The following is an 18,949-nucleotide window of genomic DNA, read 5'->3' as shown; positions in this document are numbered from 1 at the left end:
TTTAGCTTCTGATTGAGTAGTCCTAATGGGACGTAGCGGGCTAGAGCAGCAGCGTGAAAAATGTGAAGAAATATCAATCCCCTTCCTTTGCACTTTTTCCGTTCCATACTTTAACGGGGCCGAGTTGACCAATTATTTTTTGGCCGAGTTGACTTGAATCCGAGTTGACTTGAGGCCGAGTTGACTTGGGGCCGAGTTGATTTGGGGCCGACTTGACTTTGGCCGAGACGGTTTAGGGCCGACTTGGATCGAAATCCCCGTTACCCATACAGTAATTTTGTTTTCATCATCGCTGGGCCATCCTGGCTGGGAGAGGGATATGCCTGGAGAATCTTGTGTTATTTATTATATATTCTTTGTATAATAGGCGGTTTAATACGATAGGCTAGTAGTAGTACCATAACAACAAGGGGTTTTCTTGAAAAATAATGTCATTTCTTTGTCAAAAACAAAGTTATCTGAAAAAGGCAAGTTAATACAGCAACAACTCATCCTTTTCGTTAGGTCCTTGCTTGGAGATTCGAACTAGGCCTAGCCTATAGTAGGCCTAGGCCTAGGCCTACTACTAGCCTAGGCCTAGGCCTAGTAGTACTAGCCTACTAGGCTTATGCGCTTTATTCTAGCCTCTAGTATGCTACTAATTAAACTAGGCTAGGCCTACTTACTGTACTAGTAGTAGTAGTAGTACTCTAGGCCTAGCTAGGGCCTAGGCCTACCTAGCCTAGGCTACTAGGCCTATGTTATACTAACTACTAGGCCTAGCCTAGGCCTAGCCCATAAGGGCCATACCTCTAATAGGTATGCTAGACTAGGCCTAGGCCTAAACGACAGAAAATTATCTATTAATTGCTGAAAACTGGAAGTTTTGACAAATTTGTTATTATTTTTTTCTTAATTAATGCCGAAACCTAGCTAGGCCCCTATGCCTAGACCAAAGTATAAGAATAATCCAAACTCTTTGACGAGTTAGGATTATCGGCGTTATTTATTTATTTATTCAAGATCCAACAGTGGGCGTCGGATGTAATCGGTCCCGCATGAAATCGGTTGCGCTTGAAATCGGTCGCGCTTAAAATCAACATCCGGTATTTTGTATGCAAAAAATAACTAAAAAAAAAAAATAAAAAAAATAAAATATAACAATAATAAACAACAATAACAATAAAAATAATTCAATTTTTAAATATTTTTATTTGTTATACGTATCTTCATCAATATCCGGTTGGAAAAACGTATTCCATAAGAATTTCTTATAAATATAGTTTTTATCATTGATAATACGTGTAGATAAAAAACATGAAATCCAAAATACCTGTAATGACGTCACATGATGTCATCAATATGCAAATAACTTTTTTTTTATATACCTAACTGTAGACTAACCCTTTGCCCATCACACAAAAATAATTACACAATTATCTCAATTAGTATTTTTTTGCAATTTATTAAAATATCATTTTTCTTAAATATATTACACACAGAGGTGGGAATAATGCTCCGCAGTGAAAGGGTTAAATGATTATTATAAATGAAGAAATAAAAGATATTCAAATTGTGCATCGATTTCAATGAAAAGAGATTCCGAACCATTAGTAATGATAAATCAGGGCGAAGAATATATTTAAATCTCTGGTGTAGGTAAATGGCAACGCCTCCTCCTGGTCTATCAGCTCGTGGAAGGTTATTAGAATATATTTAAATCTCTGGTGTAGGTAAATGGCAATGCCTCCTCCTGGTCTATCAGCTCGTGGAAGGTTATGTAAATGGCAACGCCTCCTCCTGGTCTATCAGCTCGTGGAAGGTTATGTAAATGGCAACGCCTCCTCCTGGTCTATCAGCTTGTGGAAGGTTATGTAAATGGCAACGCCTCCTCCTGGTCTTTCAGCCCGTGGAAGGTTATGTAAATGGCAACGCCTCCTCCTGGTCTATCAGCTCGTGGAAGGTTATGTAAATGGCAACGCCTCCTCCTGGTCTATAAGCTCGTGGAAGGTTATGTAAATGGCAACGCCTCCTCCTGGTCTATCAGCTCGTGGAAGGTTATGTAAATGGCAACGCCTCCTCCTGGTCTATCAGCTCGTGGAAGGTTATGTAAATGGCAACGCCTCCTCCTGGTCTATCAGCTCGTGGAAGGTTAGGTAAATGGCAACGCCTCCTTCTGGTCTATCAGCTCGTGGAAGGTTATGTAAATGGCAATGCCTCCTCCTGGTCTATCAGCTCGTGGAAGGTTATGTAAATGGCAACGCCTCCTCCTGGTCTATCAGCCTGTGGAAGGTTATGTAAATGGCAACGCCTCCTCCTGGTCTATCAGCTCGTGGAAGGTTATGTAAATGGCAACGCCTCCTCCTGTTCTATCAGCTCGTGGAAGGTTATGTAAATGGCAAGGCCTCCTCCTGGTCTATCAGCTCGTGGAAGGTTATGTAAATAGCAACGCCTCCTGGTCTATCAGCTCGTGGAAGGTTATGTAAATGGCAACGCCTCCTCCTGGTCTATCAGCTCGTGTAAGGTTATTAGAACAAAAAAATATACACATGATTTCGTTTTGCCTCAACAATAATCATTATATACTTAATATTATCCTACATAACGTGCGGACATTAATAAAATAGAAATAAAAATAAGGTGATCAAATAGACATGGATATGATATATCTGCCACAGTATGCATAGTATAAAAATGGATACGCTTGCTTTACGGGCTATACATTGTAACAATTATTGTTCTTAAATAAATTGTTCTCTTTTACGTAAATGTTTGCATAATAAAAGACACAGACGTATATTCTTAATCTCTATATAATAATATTAATTACAGTACATATTATAAATAGAGGTAAATTATTATATGCCTAATATAATATTTAAACATGTTTAGAAATTGCCATTTTGAAAAGACACAGTCCTTCTTTGAGACCTGTGAAATAAAAAAAAAATTTAATGATTGATAATAAATATTTATTAACTAAATAAAAAATATCCACATAAATAATCTAGGAAAGGAAGATCCTGACAATCTCAATGTAAGGGATAAAAATCATTCAAACTGTAGGCTACGATCCATCTTCTTAACATACTGAAGTTCTACTTACAGTAAATTGTTTAATCTATTTTTATAAATAATAGGGAGTTGAAGCAGTTTGGGTTGTATCAGAATCAAGATTGATTATTCCATTCTAGTGCTCCCCTATTAGATTCCTTACTCGCACTTGTCCTAATTATAATGTTTCTCTTATTTCTCTTGAAAATCGTAGAGTTGTTTTTGATATGGTATTTTTGTACAACTTTTTCAATTATGTTTATGATTGTCCTCTTGTTGCTTTGTTTAAGTTGAATATACGAACTTGTACTCGCAGCAAGTGTTTGCTTCACGTTCCTTGTGGTCGTTTTGAATGCACAAAATGAGGTATTTTTCAGCGGTTACCCAACACATTTAATAAGTTGCTTGTTACTTGTTTGGATATTGATTTATTTTATGATAGTTTAAATGTATTTAAGGGTAAAATTGTTAAATCTCTATAATGTTCCGATCTTTGTTTTTGTTATTGTTGCTTATTTGAATGTATTATTATAGTTAAAAAATATAATAGTTAATTATATCTCAACCGTAATAGTAATAGTAAATAATAATTATTTTATTTACCTGACGTTTCGCCAACTATCAGTTGGGCGGTTACAAACTCTGTCAAGTGTGGACCAATGTGTTGACCCCATCATCTAGAGGTCAACGGTGACATACGTGTCACTACACTTTGAGAAAGCCAACTGTAAATAAAATAATTATTATTTACTATTACTATTACGGTTGAGATATAATAACTATTATATTTTATTTGTAATACCAACCGAATGAATCTTTTTAATGTATTATTATAGTTTAATATGTTTAGATTCAACCTGTTAGTGGTGGTTTCATCACTGTTGGTTGTCAACTGAATAAAATAAAATAAAAATTACATGTTTTGTAATCCTGATTTTAGCAAAGAACAGTCGCCCTTTACAAAGTCCTACTGTACCTTCGCACGGCAACCCTTTCGCAAACCCATTGCAAAATGCTTCGCAACGTCGCCAAGTTTCCTGGTTTATCGGAGCAACCTACTGTACTATTCTAACTCTTAAATACACTGAACCTCAAATCAAATGAAAATTCCCTTTTTTGTTTACTTATAGAGGGTGATCCTAAACAGCGTATTCTGACAATCAAGGGCCCTCTTCATGAGTGGCTGTGTGTATACTATATTTAACCGGGGTAACCCCCTACTCTTCTCAAAAGATGTACTAGGTTCTTTAAAGTGCACATGAGCCAGATGTGTACACTGGACCTACGGTTTATAGTCCTTATCTGAGAAGACTCGTTCTACCGCCAGAACCATGGAGCGAGTGAGGCTTGAACTTTTGCCGATGTTAATATATTACGGTTCGACTGTTTTAACCGCTTGGCCACTCACTCCCTCCCTTAAGACATACTGTATGCAAATTTATCACTTTGTTCACTTACAGTGTAATACTGCTATTGTCAGCTGCACTCCTGCAAATTTCCAGATTGATAAGAAAGAAAAAAAATTGTTAGATGGCTTTGAAGTTGTACTAGAAGATACAATATTGTTTCCTGAAGGTGGAGGTCAGGTAACTATACACAATTGGTTTGAAAAAACACTGCACTGACTGTTTTACAGTTTACCCCCAGAAGTCAACAATTGTCTCTAAAATTATCGTTAGAGGAGAGAGTTTGGATTGATTGGACCAGGTTAAAAACAGAGATGATCATCGAAAGTAATCTGTAGCATTACATTTACTGAATGATGCTACAGTATTATAGTATATAAATGACAACAAATCTGAAAACATGCATTAGAGTGCATTAATTATCACCATTAGATATCAACTAATCAAATGTTAATAGTTAATATTATTAGCGGTCCTGTGTAATGTCTCAATTATAATTCAGAACAACATTGGTTTCAAGGTATTTAATATGTTTTGATCCTTATTTTTTTAACAGCCAAGTGACATAGGAAAAGTATCCTTTTTGTAAAAATTGAAATTATGCACAGACAATACAGCTTTTTGGCTAGCTTCGAAACGTTTATTTATTTGCTTTTAAAAAATTATTGGTACAATTGGGGTATTTTGTACTGTACTTTTTAAAAATATTTTTAAAACTTTTCCTATTAACTATTAAGTTCAGATTAATGGAGCTAGAGTATTTAAAGTATGGCGGAATGGTTCTAAGGCAATTCATTTTGTAACAGATAAACAGATAGCTGGGCAAACAGTGGAGGTTGAAGTAGACTGGCAAAGACGATTTGATCACATGCAGCAGCATTCAGGTACAACAAAATACAAATGATTGTATTAACCTAAATTAAATTATTAAAGATGGTCAAACAAGTCGCAAAAAGGAAAATAGTATGCCAGTACCAATTTTGGGACTTTTGCTTTTTAATATTTTTTGGTTTTCTTTGCCTGATGTAGTAAATGTTTAAAATGAACATTAAATGAATTGTCGATATTTAAAAAAAATAATGTCGGGACTATTTTAGGTATATTCATTATTATAAATACAAATTCACCCTCTGTGGTAAGTCCCATTACATGGATAATGAACAAATGGTATGCATTGACCATATTTTATAACAGTATATTATAACACTATAATATAAAATATATTAAAGATGTATTGTCCCTTGAAACACAAAAAATGAAAAAAAAAATATTCTAACTTTAAATTGATCATATCAAAGTAATATTAAAGTGATTCACTTTAAGTCGAAAAATCGAGCCAAAAACAACAACTTTACGTAATTAACAGGTAAATTAATTTGATTACATTTCGTCTGGAAAATCGTCACAAGCGAAAGTAAACAAAGATTTCAAACCACGAGTATGCATTATGAATGATGCTAATTAGGATTGTTTACAACTCGTCACAGTTGAGAAGGTGTTTTCACACAGATCGCAATTAAGGAAGTTTTATGATTATGCATACAGAGTAGCCAAACAAGCGCGTGCATTATGAGGAGATATGTTTTGATCAAAAACTTTGACTGGAAGTCAAAGTTATTTTTTGAACAAAAAAATGTCTGTATTTCGGTTAAATTACTTTATTTTTTACTAATTTTTGGTAAAAGTTAATAAATATTATGATACTTCAAAATCAACTTTTTTTCGAAATATGTTTTTCCAAATTTTTTTGTAATTAGTCAAAGGGACAATACATATTTAAAATTTAAAAAGAGAAATTCACAAAACAAGTTTACAGATCATTCAACTAATCATCAACAAATGTTTATAAAGTGTAGTTTTAAAACGAATAAGATGTTATTAGGAGTCTGTATCCAGAGGAAGGGACTACCAGAGGCTAACCCTTGACATTCATTGAGTTCTGGATTTAAAATGTATGAACCGAAACCATGAATGTCGTTATGGTGGGAATTCAGTTTAAATGAAATATCCAATAAGGCTGGAAATTCCCCCCGATAAAAACAAAAACATACCAAACTCTGGACACCCTCCTCCTGACTGCGGTGCCAGAGGGCATAAATTAAATGGCATAGAGGAAGGACAATCCTCAAATCTTCTACACACCCTCCTCCTGACTGCCAGAGGGCATAAATTATACAGCATAGAGCAGGACAATCCTCAAATCTTCTACACACCCTCCTGACTGCAAGAGGGCATAAATTAAACGGCATAGAGGAAGGACAATCCTCAAATCTTCCACACACCCTCCTCCTGACTGCCAGAGGGCATAAATTATACAGCATAGAGCAGGACAATCCTCAAATCTTCCACACACCCTCCTCCTGACTGCCAGAGGGCATAAATTAAACGGCATAGAGGAAGGACAATCCTCAAATCCTACAAGAACAAAGGCAATCCTTGTCGCATATTTTTGGATGTTAACGCTGCCTAAAATATGCACCTGAAGGCCCCCAAACAGAACAGCAATAATCTAAAATATGTAAAACACTATAAAAGAAGAAATAAATAAATTGAAACTCACCATGGCTGATTTACATGAAATTTGATTACTGTATATAAAAAAATTTAAAATGGGTACAACAGCACTGTTTTGTTATATTTATAGGCCAGCATCTAGTGACTGCTATAGCAGAGCGTTTGTATTCTTGGCCTACAACATCATGGTAAGTCATCATGATTAATATTAGTTGAGTAATACAATTATTTTGTTGTTCCTCTATAATAGTAACTTATTCGAGAGCATTTTTTGACTGTAAAAAAAAATGATATATGATACATTCTCAAATACTTGATTTAGCAATTACAGTACCAGGATAAACAGGACATACATTTCTATTTCAGTGAACATAATTGATTGGTGTGTTCTATATTATACAATATAATGAATACAATAATGAGTGCAATAAAATCTCCAGGCCACCCATAAACTGATCTAGGCTAATGCTTTTTTTCCAACGATTCCACCTCTTGTAGAGTTGTTTCCATTAATTAAATCAAAATCATACAAAAGCGGTGCCATTCAGTTGGCCTTCAGATTTTTTTTTTTGTATATGCAGGAAAATTTGGTTTCATACAAAAAAGCTGAAAAAAGGTATTACATCGTTTAATAGTCTGTTTAATCAAATGCCATGTGACCCACAATTGTCCAATCAAAGGACAAGAATATATAATAAATTTTAGCAAACAAGGTAGTAGCTTGTCAGTGTTGCATACATACAACATCTTTCATATCCACGATAGAGACTGGTTGGACCTCTACACCTACATAATTTATCACAAGCCAGATATGCACACATAGCCTCCTGGAAAGACTTATAAATGTATTTTATTTTATTTGGGTATAAAAAAAATATAAAAAATATAGCACATTTGCATTTACAATGATTTCACACATACAATTAGAAAAAAAGCCAAATATGCACACATTACCTTGAACATGTGCCATTTATGGCTATCCCCTGTTATAACTTAGCCACTGGACTCAACTGGTCTATATTATATTATATTCACATTTACAGTCATTATAAAATGATGTTTTAATGTATGTCTTGTTTAATTATATTTTGAACTACTGTAAAGATACTATCAATATTTCATTTTGTATTTTTTTTTTATAACATTATATTGTTTATTCATCCCTCATGGGGCAATTAACAAAAGAAGGAGATGGATTACATCATCACAATAAAAAGTACAAATTACAAAAAATATTAAAACTCTTAGAATTATAAAATGTTTAAGTTAATATAATAAAAAGTAAAAATTTAATAAAAAGTTAAAAATGTTTTAAATGTTATTTATTTGGCGAATATTATTTAGAGATGAGTTAAGAAAGTCACAAATTGTGTTAGACATGTGTTTGCGCAGCTTTATTGTAAACACACAGTATTTTTTTAATTGTTTTGAAGGAACTTAGGAGAGAAAGTGTCTACAATTGAATTGAATACTCCTAAAGTAACTGATGATGAACTATTTCATATTGAATCGGTTGTTAATGAACAGATTAGAAATTCAATTCCTGTTAATGTGCATGTTCTGGAGCCGGAAACAGATGAAATGAAAAAGGTAAGACACTTTTCTTTCTAGCTATGTTGTTGGTATGCTATTAGAATGTTTTTTAATGGTCATAGGGGGAATGTTGGTTCTTCATAGACTTAAAAATAGATTGGTTTTAATAGCAACTAGAGAGTGTTGGTTGGTTATAATACTGTAGTATGAATATATTCATAAAATAAATGGTAGTGCTTTCTTGTTAGATACGGACACGGGGTCTTCCAGCTGATCATGTTGGACCTGTAAGAGTTGTTGAGATTGAGGGCATTGACTCTAATATGTGTTGTGGAACTCATGTCTCAAATCTAAGCCACCTTCAGGTATGTCTAGCATATATAGAAGTAATACTGTTGTCATTTTTGGGAAGGAAATCAACTGTACTTGTAAAGCTATGTGCTCATAAAAGCTTCCAGCAAAGCCACATGGCAGAAATAAAAATAGTATTACTTTTCTAACTGTATGCAGTGAACAATTCATGTACTATTAAGAAACACACAGATTTCCCATAACCTTGTTAAAAAAACATGGCAAATAGCATAGTTATAAACACATTTAATGTCATACTTTGTTTTAGTCGATCAAGTTATTGGGATTAACAAAAGCTAAAAAGGGAAAGTCAAATATTATATTTGTTGCTGGTGATCGTCTTTTAAAATACCTTGGAACATCATATCAGACAGAAAAGGCAGTCACAAACCTACTTAAGTAAGTAAGTTGCAGGTGTCCTTGTAGAATAAATAACTTTTACAGTATAATCTCAATATCATGATAACTACTCTTTTTTGTAATACCCAGTCACCCTGTCATGTTAAGTAAGTATTAGAGATCTCAATATCATGATAACTACTCTTTTTTGTAATACCCAGTCACCCTGTCATGTTAAGTAAGTATTAGAGATTAGAAGTTATTTATAGCCATGAAATTTCTTGTATATAAAAAAAATGCCATTATGCTCAAAGTACTTGACCATACTATTGGTGTCACTTCTCTTTGAAAGGTGTACTCATGAGGAGCAGATCTATGCTGTAGAAAAACTTCAGAAAAATGTAAAAGATATGAATAAGGTTGGTTCATGGAAAACCTGTATAACCAGGAAAGAGTTACTGATATAATATTTATAGAGCCCAAATTGTAATTAAATTGTTCACAAGTCCTTAAAATAAAGCAAACTTTACATTTATTAGTGCATTTATTGACATTTTGAAAAAAAAAACACTTTAATTTTGCAAAATAAGGCCTAATAAAGAAATTACAATTACAGTATTCAATTTATATGTTTGTAATAGGAACATTTTTTTTATTTATTATTTATAGACATCCTCAAGATTACTAAAACTAGCTGCAAATATGCAAGCAGAGATTTATTTACAGAGAAAAGAAAGAGAACCAGTCTTTGTAAAATATGAGAAAGAAGCAAATATGGAGTTTCTTTATATGGTAGCAAAGGCAATTGGAGATAAGGTTAGTAACTGTTGTGTAAACGTCTATGTGACAACAAGACAAACAAATTGTCACCTGCTGTGTAAAATTCATTCTTCATTCATCTTAAAACTTGAACAAGAGTGTGGGACATTTTGTTCAGAAATCAGTGTTTGATCTTAGGTCATCATGTGTCATCTTATGTTGTCAAAACTAAAATTAACAGAAATATGTGTGACATAGACATTAAGAAAGTATGTATTCCGCAGTATTTTTTAGTCACAGACATCTCACTTCAGAAAGTTTTAATTACTATATTTAGTAAACGTAAATAAAATCATTTCATTTTTTGGTTGAATTATCGCTTATATATTAAGGTATAAAAAAATTGAAAAAAAAGACCATTATTTTAATGTGTAAATGCTGAATATGTTCATGTCATGGCCATTAAAGGATTGTGACATTTGACAGCATAAGTACAGTATAACTAGTTTTGACAGCATAAGTACAGTATAACATGAACGTATATGTTCAAATGTTTCTCCCAGCAATGCCCGCTACTGTATTTAATAACATCACATAAATTCTTTAATTTCAATCTTTGACATGAAATACATTTTGAAGATCAAGTTTTTGGATTCATATAATTCATTCAATGTATCTATTTTAACTTTATGTATAAAACAAATTTTTTAATTTGCCAACTGATCGCAATTAGTGTAGAATGGTCCTAAATAATGTATGTATAATAGTGCATTAAAGCAATGTTAACAACTCATACAAATTTGAGAATTTAAATCAATGACACATGTCAACATGTTTATTTCTTAGGCACAATGAAAATACTGTACTGTATATGCATTTTTTATCCTAATCCTAACTCTTGTTTATTTCTTAGGCACAGTCGATGTTTCTGACTGGAGGAGATGAAAAACTTTCTGGGGTTTATCTTTTAACAGCACCACCAGCAGCCATAGAAGTTCTAGCACCAAAGTAAGAATAATTATAATGGCAATACAGTATTGTATTATTTAAATGTAGTCTGCTTTGCTTTAAGCCAAAAATATTTCTTATTCCAAGTTTCCGAACTTGGAAAAATGAAATATGAACATTAACAATAGAGTGCAGTATGAAAACACTAAAAAATATGCTGAAGTATTCTGTAGTATTAATCTAGGGTAGAAATTATAAATATGCTGAAGTATTCTCTAGTATCAATCTAGGGTAGAAATTATAAATATGCTGAAGTATTCTGTAGTATCAATCTAGGCTAGAAATTATAAATATGCTGAAGTATTCTGTAGTATCAATCTAGGGTAGAAATTATAAATATGCTGAAGTATTCTGTAGTATCAATCTAGGGTAGAAATTATAAATATGCTGAAGTATTCTGTAGTATCAATCTAGGGTAGAAATTATAAATATGCTGAAGTATTCTGTAGTATCAATCTAGGGTAGAAATTATAAATATTCTGAAGTATTCTCTAGTATCAATCTAGGGTAGAAATTATAAATATGCTGAAGTATTCTGTAGTATCAATCTAGGGTAGAAATTATAAATATGCTGAAGTATTCTGTAGTATCAATCTAGGGTAGAAATTATAAATATGCTGAAGTATTCTCTAGTATCAATCTAGGGTAGAAATTATAAATATGCTGAAGTATTCTCTAGTATCAATCTAGGGTAGAAATTATAAATATGCTGAAGTATTCTGTAGTATCAATCTAGGGTAGAAATTATAAATATTCTGAAGTATTCTCTAGTATCAATCTAGGGTAGAAATTATAAATATGCTGAAGTATTCTGTAGTATCAATCTAGGGTAGAAATTATAAATATGCTGAAGTATTCTCTAGTATCAATCTAGGGTAGAAATTATAAATATGCTGAAGTATTCTCTAGTATCAATCTCGGGTAGAAATTATAAATTTATAGTCATATCGGGGATTTTTTTTGGTTTACTCTAAAATATCAGGAGAAATTGAATTTTAGCGGTAGATCGATTCTTTATTGCCATATACCTATTAGTACATTTTCAAGCATTGGAAATGTTTTCTTGATTTTTCTTGTACTCAACTGTTTTAAAACTTTTTTTAAACATGTTGTTCAGTCAGTTTCTAAATAGTAAACACTTTTATTCTGTATATTATGAATACTGTACTTTCATCCAAACAGGATATCTGAACTGCTGGATGGCAAAGGTGTGTTAAAAAATGGACTGTTTCAAGGAAAAGCAAATAAAATGGCTGGCAAAATTGAAGCTGAACAAGTCCTTAAAAAATACTTAAAAGATCATCAGTTAATATAATAATTATAAGCTTTGATTTTATGTAGCTTGTACTTTCATTTCATAAAATTTATGTTATTGCTCATTACCGTCTAGCAATTGGTTGATTAAGTCAAGATTAGACTATTTCAGAATGTTTGGTTGGACAAAATAGTAAACTGTATTACTATTTCCCATAAGATGACTACCACAAGTTCAACATTAGATTGTATGCCAGCAACTGTCCAGTGTGAACAATATGCATTTGAAAAAACAACCTAATGTCCGCCATTATACATACATTATACATCTTATACAGCTTATACAGACGAGATCAAAGCATTAAAGACACTTTAGTTAAATCTTAATTACAAAACAAAGCTAATGAATCAACAGGAACATTCAAATGTAATAGAAATAGATGTTCGACATGTAATTACGTTTCATGTTCAAACAAAATAGTAGGACCTTCTGGTAATTATGTTATCACAGATCATTACTTGCACCACTAGAAATCTAGTTTATTGTATTTCGTGTACTAAATGTAATATGCTATATATTGGTGAAACTAAATGCAGGTTAGATGATAGGTTTGTAGAACTTTTAAGGTCTATTAAACTAAAGACTCCCGGGTTACCTGTAGCCACCCATTTTTGTAATAATGAGCATTCCCTTTCGGATATTACAATTTCTGGTGTAATGGTTCTGAGACATCTCGTAGAATTATAGAAGAAAGAATAATTGTTAAGCTTGGAACTCTTGCCTCTACCGGCATAAATGTACAATTAAATTAAAATTAAATTTCCTGCTTTATAAGCAACCATTTCTGCTTTGTACCCGAAAACGTTTGGAATCATGTCGTAAAAATAAACTTATATTATTACTGCAGAGTGCATGTTTTTTTTTTATATTACTTTAGTTCCTATTGTTCTAGAAGTTTCTGCCCTATGAATATTCATTTATTCTGTTACTTTCTTATTTGCATTCTCATTTACATATTATTTGCCAAGTGTGCTGTTTCTCCTTTGTTTCCCTTTGTCCTGATTTCTTTTGTTCTGCTCAGTTGTTGTTTGCCTGTGCAAGGGTACAGGTCTGTGCAAGTGCATAAGCAGCCATTATTTTTCCTTTACCAGCTCTAGCTCTACAGTTTTATTATTTACACTTTATTTCTATTGGATATTTCTGGGATTTTACTTTGTTTTGGAATTAATGCAAATGTTGACATTATTGTGGATGGTGCATATTAAAGGAAGTACTTTAAAACATTAATTTTACTTTTTTAATTTCTGTATGTTGTGAGAGCTGTGTACATTAAAAACAAGGAATCAACAGCAGCTGACCTAATTGGTAGATCCAATTAAAGTAAAGGAAAAATAATTATATAGTAATAATTATGGAGAAAAGAGGGAGAACATTAACCGAGAAGGGTCTCGAATATAACCGTGAGGTGAAAATTAAGGCCTTTACTAGTGAAAGGAAGCGGCTGCAGAGACTTATAGACGCTGTGAGTGATGTCGTAGAACCAAATGAGGGTGTGATAAGTGACATGGTAGACCAGGAGATAATACTGCGTGAAGTATACTCAGAGCTCTGTCCACTTTTGAATGTTGTTGAAAGAGAAGAATACACTAATATGTTGCAGTTGTCGCATAATGAAGTGACAAAAGATCTGCATCGACGAGGTCAAGTTGCCGAAGCTGAGAATCTAAGTGTAGATACATCTGGTAATGTACAAGCTAGTGTGAAACCATGTCGTTCAGTGAAAAGTAATTCCTCTAGGCACTCAACACAACATTCTTCACATCACTCTAATTCATCAAGACATTCGTTTCGGAAGTCGAAACATTCATGATCTTCGTCAAGTGCAAAAAGGGAACACTTAAAGAGTTCTCGAAGAAGCCAAAAGGGCAGAATTGAAAGCTGAATTAGAATTTAGTGGAATAGAACACAAACTTAAGGAACATAAACTTAAGGTTGAACGCGAAGCGGCAGAACATAAATTTAAGATGGAGGAGAAGATTTTAGAAATTGAGTTTGAGACTACTTTGATTAAGCAACAGAAGGAGCCTTTAAGAACGTTATAACACTTGACCTACTTGATATTTTCAAAATATTTTGGTATAGATCGATGACCCTTGACCTACTCTACCATTTTCCACTCTAGTTCCGCGATATTTTTGCATCTACGCCCTCTACGGCGAATAAGTAACTGGCTTTACGAGCGTGATCTACTTAATTTTTTCACAATATTTTGGCATGAATCGATGACCCTTGACCTACTTTACCATTTGCCACCCCAATTTCGCGAACTTTTTTGCACCTACGCCCTCTACGGCGAATAAGTAACTGGCTTTACGAGCGTGATCTACTTAATTTTTTCACAATATTTTGGCATGAATCGATGACCCTTGACCTACTTTACCATTTGCCACCCCAGTTCCGCGAACTTTTTTTGCATCTACGCCCTCTACGGTGAATAGGTAACTGGCTTTTACGAACGTTATAACACTTGACCTACTTAATTTTTTTATAAATATTTTGGTATGAATCGATCGTACTTGACGTACTTTACCATTTGCCACCCCAGTTCCGCGAACTTTTTTGCATCTACGCCCTCTACGGCGAATAAGTAACTGGCTTCACGAACATTATAACACTTGACCTACTTAATTTTTTTGTAAATATTTTTGTATGGATCGATCACCCTTGACGTACTTTACCATTTGCCACCCCAGTTCCGCGAACTTTTTTGCATCTACGCCCTCTACGGCGAATAAGTAACTGGCTTCACGAACGTTATAACACTTGACCTACTTAATTTTTTTGTAAATATTTTTGTATGGATCGATCACCCTTGACGTACTTTACCATTTGCCACCCCAGTTCCGCGAACTTTTTTGCATCTACGCCCTCTACGGCGAATAAGTAACTGGCTTCACGAACGTTATAACACTTGACCTACTTAATTTTTTTGTAAATATTTTTGTATGGATCGATCACCCTTGACGTACTTTACCATTTGCCACCCCAGTTCCGCGAACTTTTTTGCATCTACGCCCTCTACGGCGAATAAGTAACTGGCTTCACGAACGTGATAACACTTGACCTACTTAATTTTTTCAAAATATTTTGGTATGGATCGATCACACTTGACGTACTTTACCATTTGCCACCCCAGTTCCACAAACTTTTTTGCATTTAACGCCCTCTACGTTGAATAAGAAAGTGGCTTCACGAAGGTACTAGGACATTTTGCCGAATGCTATTTCGTCGACAGTCATTTAGCCGACAGACATTTAGCCGACCGGTCATTTAGTTGACAGGATATTTGGTCGACAGGACATTTCGCCGACAGGACATTTTGTCGACAGGACATTTCGCCGACAGGACATTTTGTCGACAGGACATTTCGCCGACAGGACATTTCGCCGACAAGACATTTTGCCGACAACTATTTCGCCGACAGATAATTAGCCGACAGACAACTGGCCGACAAAACATTTCGCCGACAACTATTTCGTCGACATAGGACATATTGCCGAATTGACATTACGAATTATTAACACTGACGTCTATGAAACAAATAGGCCTATGTTTTTCTTTTTTATTTTGTTGAGAATTCGTTGATCTGCGACTCACAAGTAAGGTATGAACATTACAGCATATTTATTCGAATAAACGCCCGGATCGTTTATTGTTCGGGAGTCGTTCATTCGAGGGAGGCCTTGATATGATATAATACGATAACATGTATAATCACATTAATTTCTCTAGATATAAAAAAATACAACACAAATCTCAAGAAGAGATAATTGGTTTATTACATGTGTCCGTAATTGTTTATATTTATTTTTTATTCTCTTCTTTATATTGACAGTATAGACTATTATTTTCAAGATAGACATTCATCATAAATAGATTATTATTTGTTAATATATTCTACTATAACTACTATAATGTGTTTCACTGAACTGGCGGTTTCAAATTGACAATTTTACTAAAGTGAAACATGTTCTTTCACGTTATGAGACCGTAATGCAAACGTTTTAAATTCAATTCAAAACTTGTACATACAAAATTTCGGCGGTTTCCTATTGTCAAAGTGTCTTGTCGGTCAAATGTCTGTCGGTAAAATGTCTGACGGCTAATTGTCCTGTCTTATGTTAAAAGTGCCTGAACAGAAACAAAAAGTTACTAAAATCAAGTTAGTAAGTAATAGTAAATGGTATATAGTAATAAAGTAATTACCATAACGGAATATGAAAACAATAAAAACTGATACCTAGAATATAACTAATTATTAAATTACTTTTGTATTAAATATTGTTTAGTGTTCAAGACGAAGCTATGTTTGTTAGCAGAAGTTGTAATTTTGTTAGGAAGTGAGTTCCATATCTTGGGTCCAGTAAATCTAATATTATGTTGAAAAGGAGTCTTTTTGTGTTTAGGAATATGAAGGTTATTGAGAATACTTGTGGAATAGCCGTGAAATTCATAATTGGGAGAAAATATATCGCGTAAATGAGATGGAAGAAGAGCATTTTTGGCTTTTGTAAATAAATAAACATTGTTGGAAAATAATAATATCTGTTAATTTTAATAATTTAAGAGAACAAAAATAAAGGATCTGTACTAGTTCTAGGTGAAACATTCAAATTTTTTCGTATGGTCTATTTCGTGCCTAGCTTACCTGGATAAATCGAAAATAGCCCTTTCTCCTCGAAGAGCGAGGTATACCTCGAAAAGAGAAATTTTCATTGAACCCCTCTCCACAAGTGGTATAGTCCATGATGGGTTAGGGTAAATAAATAAACATTGTTGGAAAATAATATCTGTTAATTTTAATAATTTAAGAGAACAAAAATAAAGGATTTGTACTAGTTTTAGGTGAAACATTCGAATTTTTTTGCATGGTCTATTTCATGCCTAGCTTACCTGGATAAACCGACAATAGCCCTTTCTCCTCGAAGAGCGAGATATACCTCGAAAAGAGAAATTTTCATTGAACACCCCTCTCCACAAGTGGTATAGTACAAGGTTAGGGTTAGGGGTTAGGGGTTAGGGGTTAGGGTTAGGGGTTAGGGTTAGGGTTAGGGTTAGGGTTAAGGGTTAAGGGTTAAGGGTTAAGGGTTAAGGGTTAAGGGTTAAGGGTTAAGGGTTAAGGGTTAAGGGTTAAGGGTTAGGGTTAGGGTTAGGGTTAGGGTTAGGGTTAGGGTTAGGGTTAGGGTTAGGGTTAGGGTTAGGGTTAGGGTTAGGGTTAGGGTTAGGGTTAGGGTTAGGGTTAGGGTTAGGGTTAGGGTTAGGGTTAGGGTTAGGGTTAGGGTTAGGGTTAGGGTTAGGGTTAGGGTTAGGGTTAGGGTTAGGGTTAGGGTTAGGGTTAGGGTTAGGGTTAGGGTTAGGGTTAGGGTTAGGGTTAGGGTTAGGGTTAGGGTTAGGGTTAGGGTTAGGGTTAGGGTTAGGGTTAGGGTTAGGGTTAGGGTTAGGGTTAGGGTTAGGGTTAGGGTTAGGGTTAGGGTTAGGGTTAGGGTTAGGGTTAGGGTTAGGGTTAGGGTTAGGGTTAGGGTTAGGGTTAGGGTTAGGGTTAGGGTTAGGGTTAGGGTTAGGGTTAGGGTTAGGGTTAGGGTTAGGGTTAGGGTTAGGGTTAGGGTTAGGGTTAGGGTTAGGGTTAGGGTTAGGGTTAGGGTTAGGGTTAGGGTTAGGGTTAGGGTTAGGGTTAGGGTTAGGGTTAGGGTTAGGGTTAGGGTTAGGGTTAGGGTTAGGGTTAGGGTTAGGGTTAGGGTTAGGGTTAGGGTTAGGGTTAGGGTTAGGGTTAGGGTTAGGGTTAGGGTTAGGGTTAGGGTTAGGGTTAGGGTTAGGGTTAGGGTTAGGGTTAGGGTTAGGGTTAGGGTTAGGGTTAGGGTTAGGGTTAGGGTTAGGGTTAGGGTTAGGGTTAGGGTTAGGGTTAGGGTTAGGGTTAGGGTTAGGGTTAGGGTTAGGGTTAGGGTTAGGGTTAGGGTTAGGGTTAGGGTTAGGGTTAGGGTTAGGGTTAGGGTTAGGGTTAGGGTTAGGGTTAGGGTTAGGGTTAGGGTTAGGGTTAGGGTTAGGGTTAGGGTTAGGGTTAGGGTTAGGGTTAGGGTTAGGGTTAGGGTTAGGGTTAGGGTTAGGGTTAGGGTTAGGGTTAGGGTTAGGGTTAGGGTTAGGGTTAGGGTTAGGGTTAGGGTTAGGGTTAGGGTTAGGGTTAGGGTTAGGGTTAGGGTTAGGGTTAGGGTTAGGGTTAGGGTTAGGGTTAGGGTTAGGGTTAGGGTTAGGGTTAGGGTTAGGGTTAGGGTTAGGGTTAGGGTTAGGGTTAGGGTTAGGGTTAGGGTTAGGGTTAGGGTTAGGGTTAGGGTTAGGGTTAGGGTTAGGGTTAGGGTTAGGGTTAGGGTTAGGGTTAGGGTTAGGGTTAGGGTTAGGGTTAGGGTTAGGGTTAGGGTTAGGGTTAGGGTTAGGGTTAGGGTTAGGGTTAGGGTTAGGGTTAGGGTTAGGGTTAGGGTTAGGGTTAGGGTTAGGGTTAGGGTTAGGGTTAGGGTTAGGGTTAGGGTTAGGGTTAGGGTTAGGGTTAGGGTTAGGGTTAGGGTTAGGGTTAGGGTTAGGGTTAGGGTTAGGGTTAGGGTTAGGGTTAGGGTTAGGGTTAGGGTTAGGGTTAGGGTTAGGGTTAGGGTTAGGGTTAGGGTTAGGGTTAGGGTTAGGGTTAGGGTTAGGGTTAGGGTTAGGG

At 35.0% G+C, this 18,949-nt stretch overlaps 2 protein-coding genes across 2 annotated transcripts in view; one reads left to right on the top strand and one right to left on the bottom strand.

Annotated features, from left to right (window-relative positions):
- The window catches only part of LOC144836233 (interleukin enhancer-binding factor 2 homolog), a 67,218-nt gene extending 56,294 nt beyond the window's left edge, over positions 1-10,924 (bottom strand). The window contains exon 1 of the mRNA XM_078691486.1: positions 10,915-10,924. The gene's annotated coding sequence lies outside the window, so the exon portion shown is untranslated. The remainder of the gene's footprint in view (positions 1-10,914) is intronic.
- On the top strand, positions 289-13,470 carry LOC144836223 (alanyl-tRNA editing protein Aarsd1-A-like). The gene is made up of 12 exons (XM_078691475.1): positions 289-467; positions 4,494-4,619; positions 4,996-5,013; positions 5,182-5,323; positions 7,084-7,141; positions 8,387-8,543; positions 8,735-8,851; positions 9,106-9,236; positions 9,529-9,595; positions 9,846-9,992; positions 10,849-10,943; positions 12,126-13,470. Exons 1-12 carry the CDS (start codon positions 429-431, stop codon positions 12,256-12,258), a joined length of 1,230 nt encoding a protein of 409 aa, XP_078547601.1. The 5' UTR covers positions 289-428; the 3' UTR covers positions 12,259-13,470.
- The last annotated feature ends 5,479 nt before the right edge of the window (positions 13,471-18,949 follow it).

This window comes from Antedon bifida, chromosome 1, assembly GCF_963402885.1.
Source record: "Antedon bifida chromosome 1, ecAntBifi1.1, whole genome shotgun sequence".
Taxonomy (NCBI): domain Eukaryota; kingdom Metazoa; phylum Echinodermata; class Crinoidea; order Comatulida; family Antedonidae; genus Antedon; species Antedon bifida.
The sequence above is the reverse complement of the archived record's forward strand: the minus strand, read 5'-3'. Positions and strand labels throughout refer to the sequence as shown.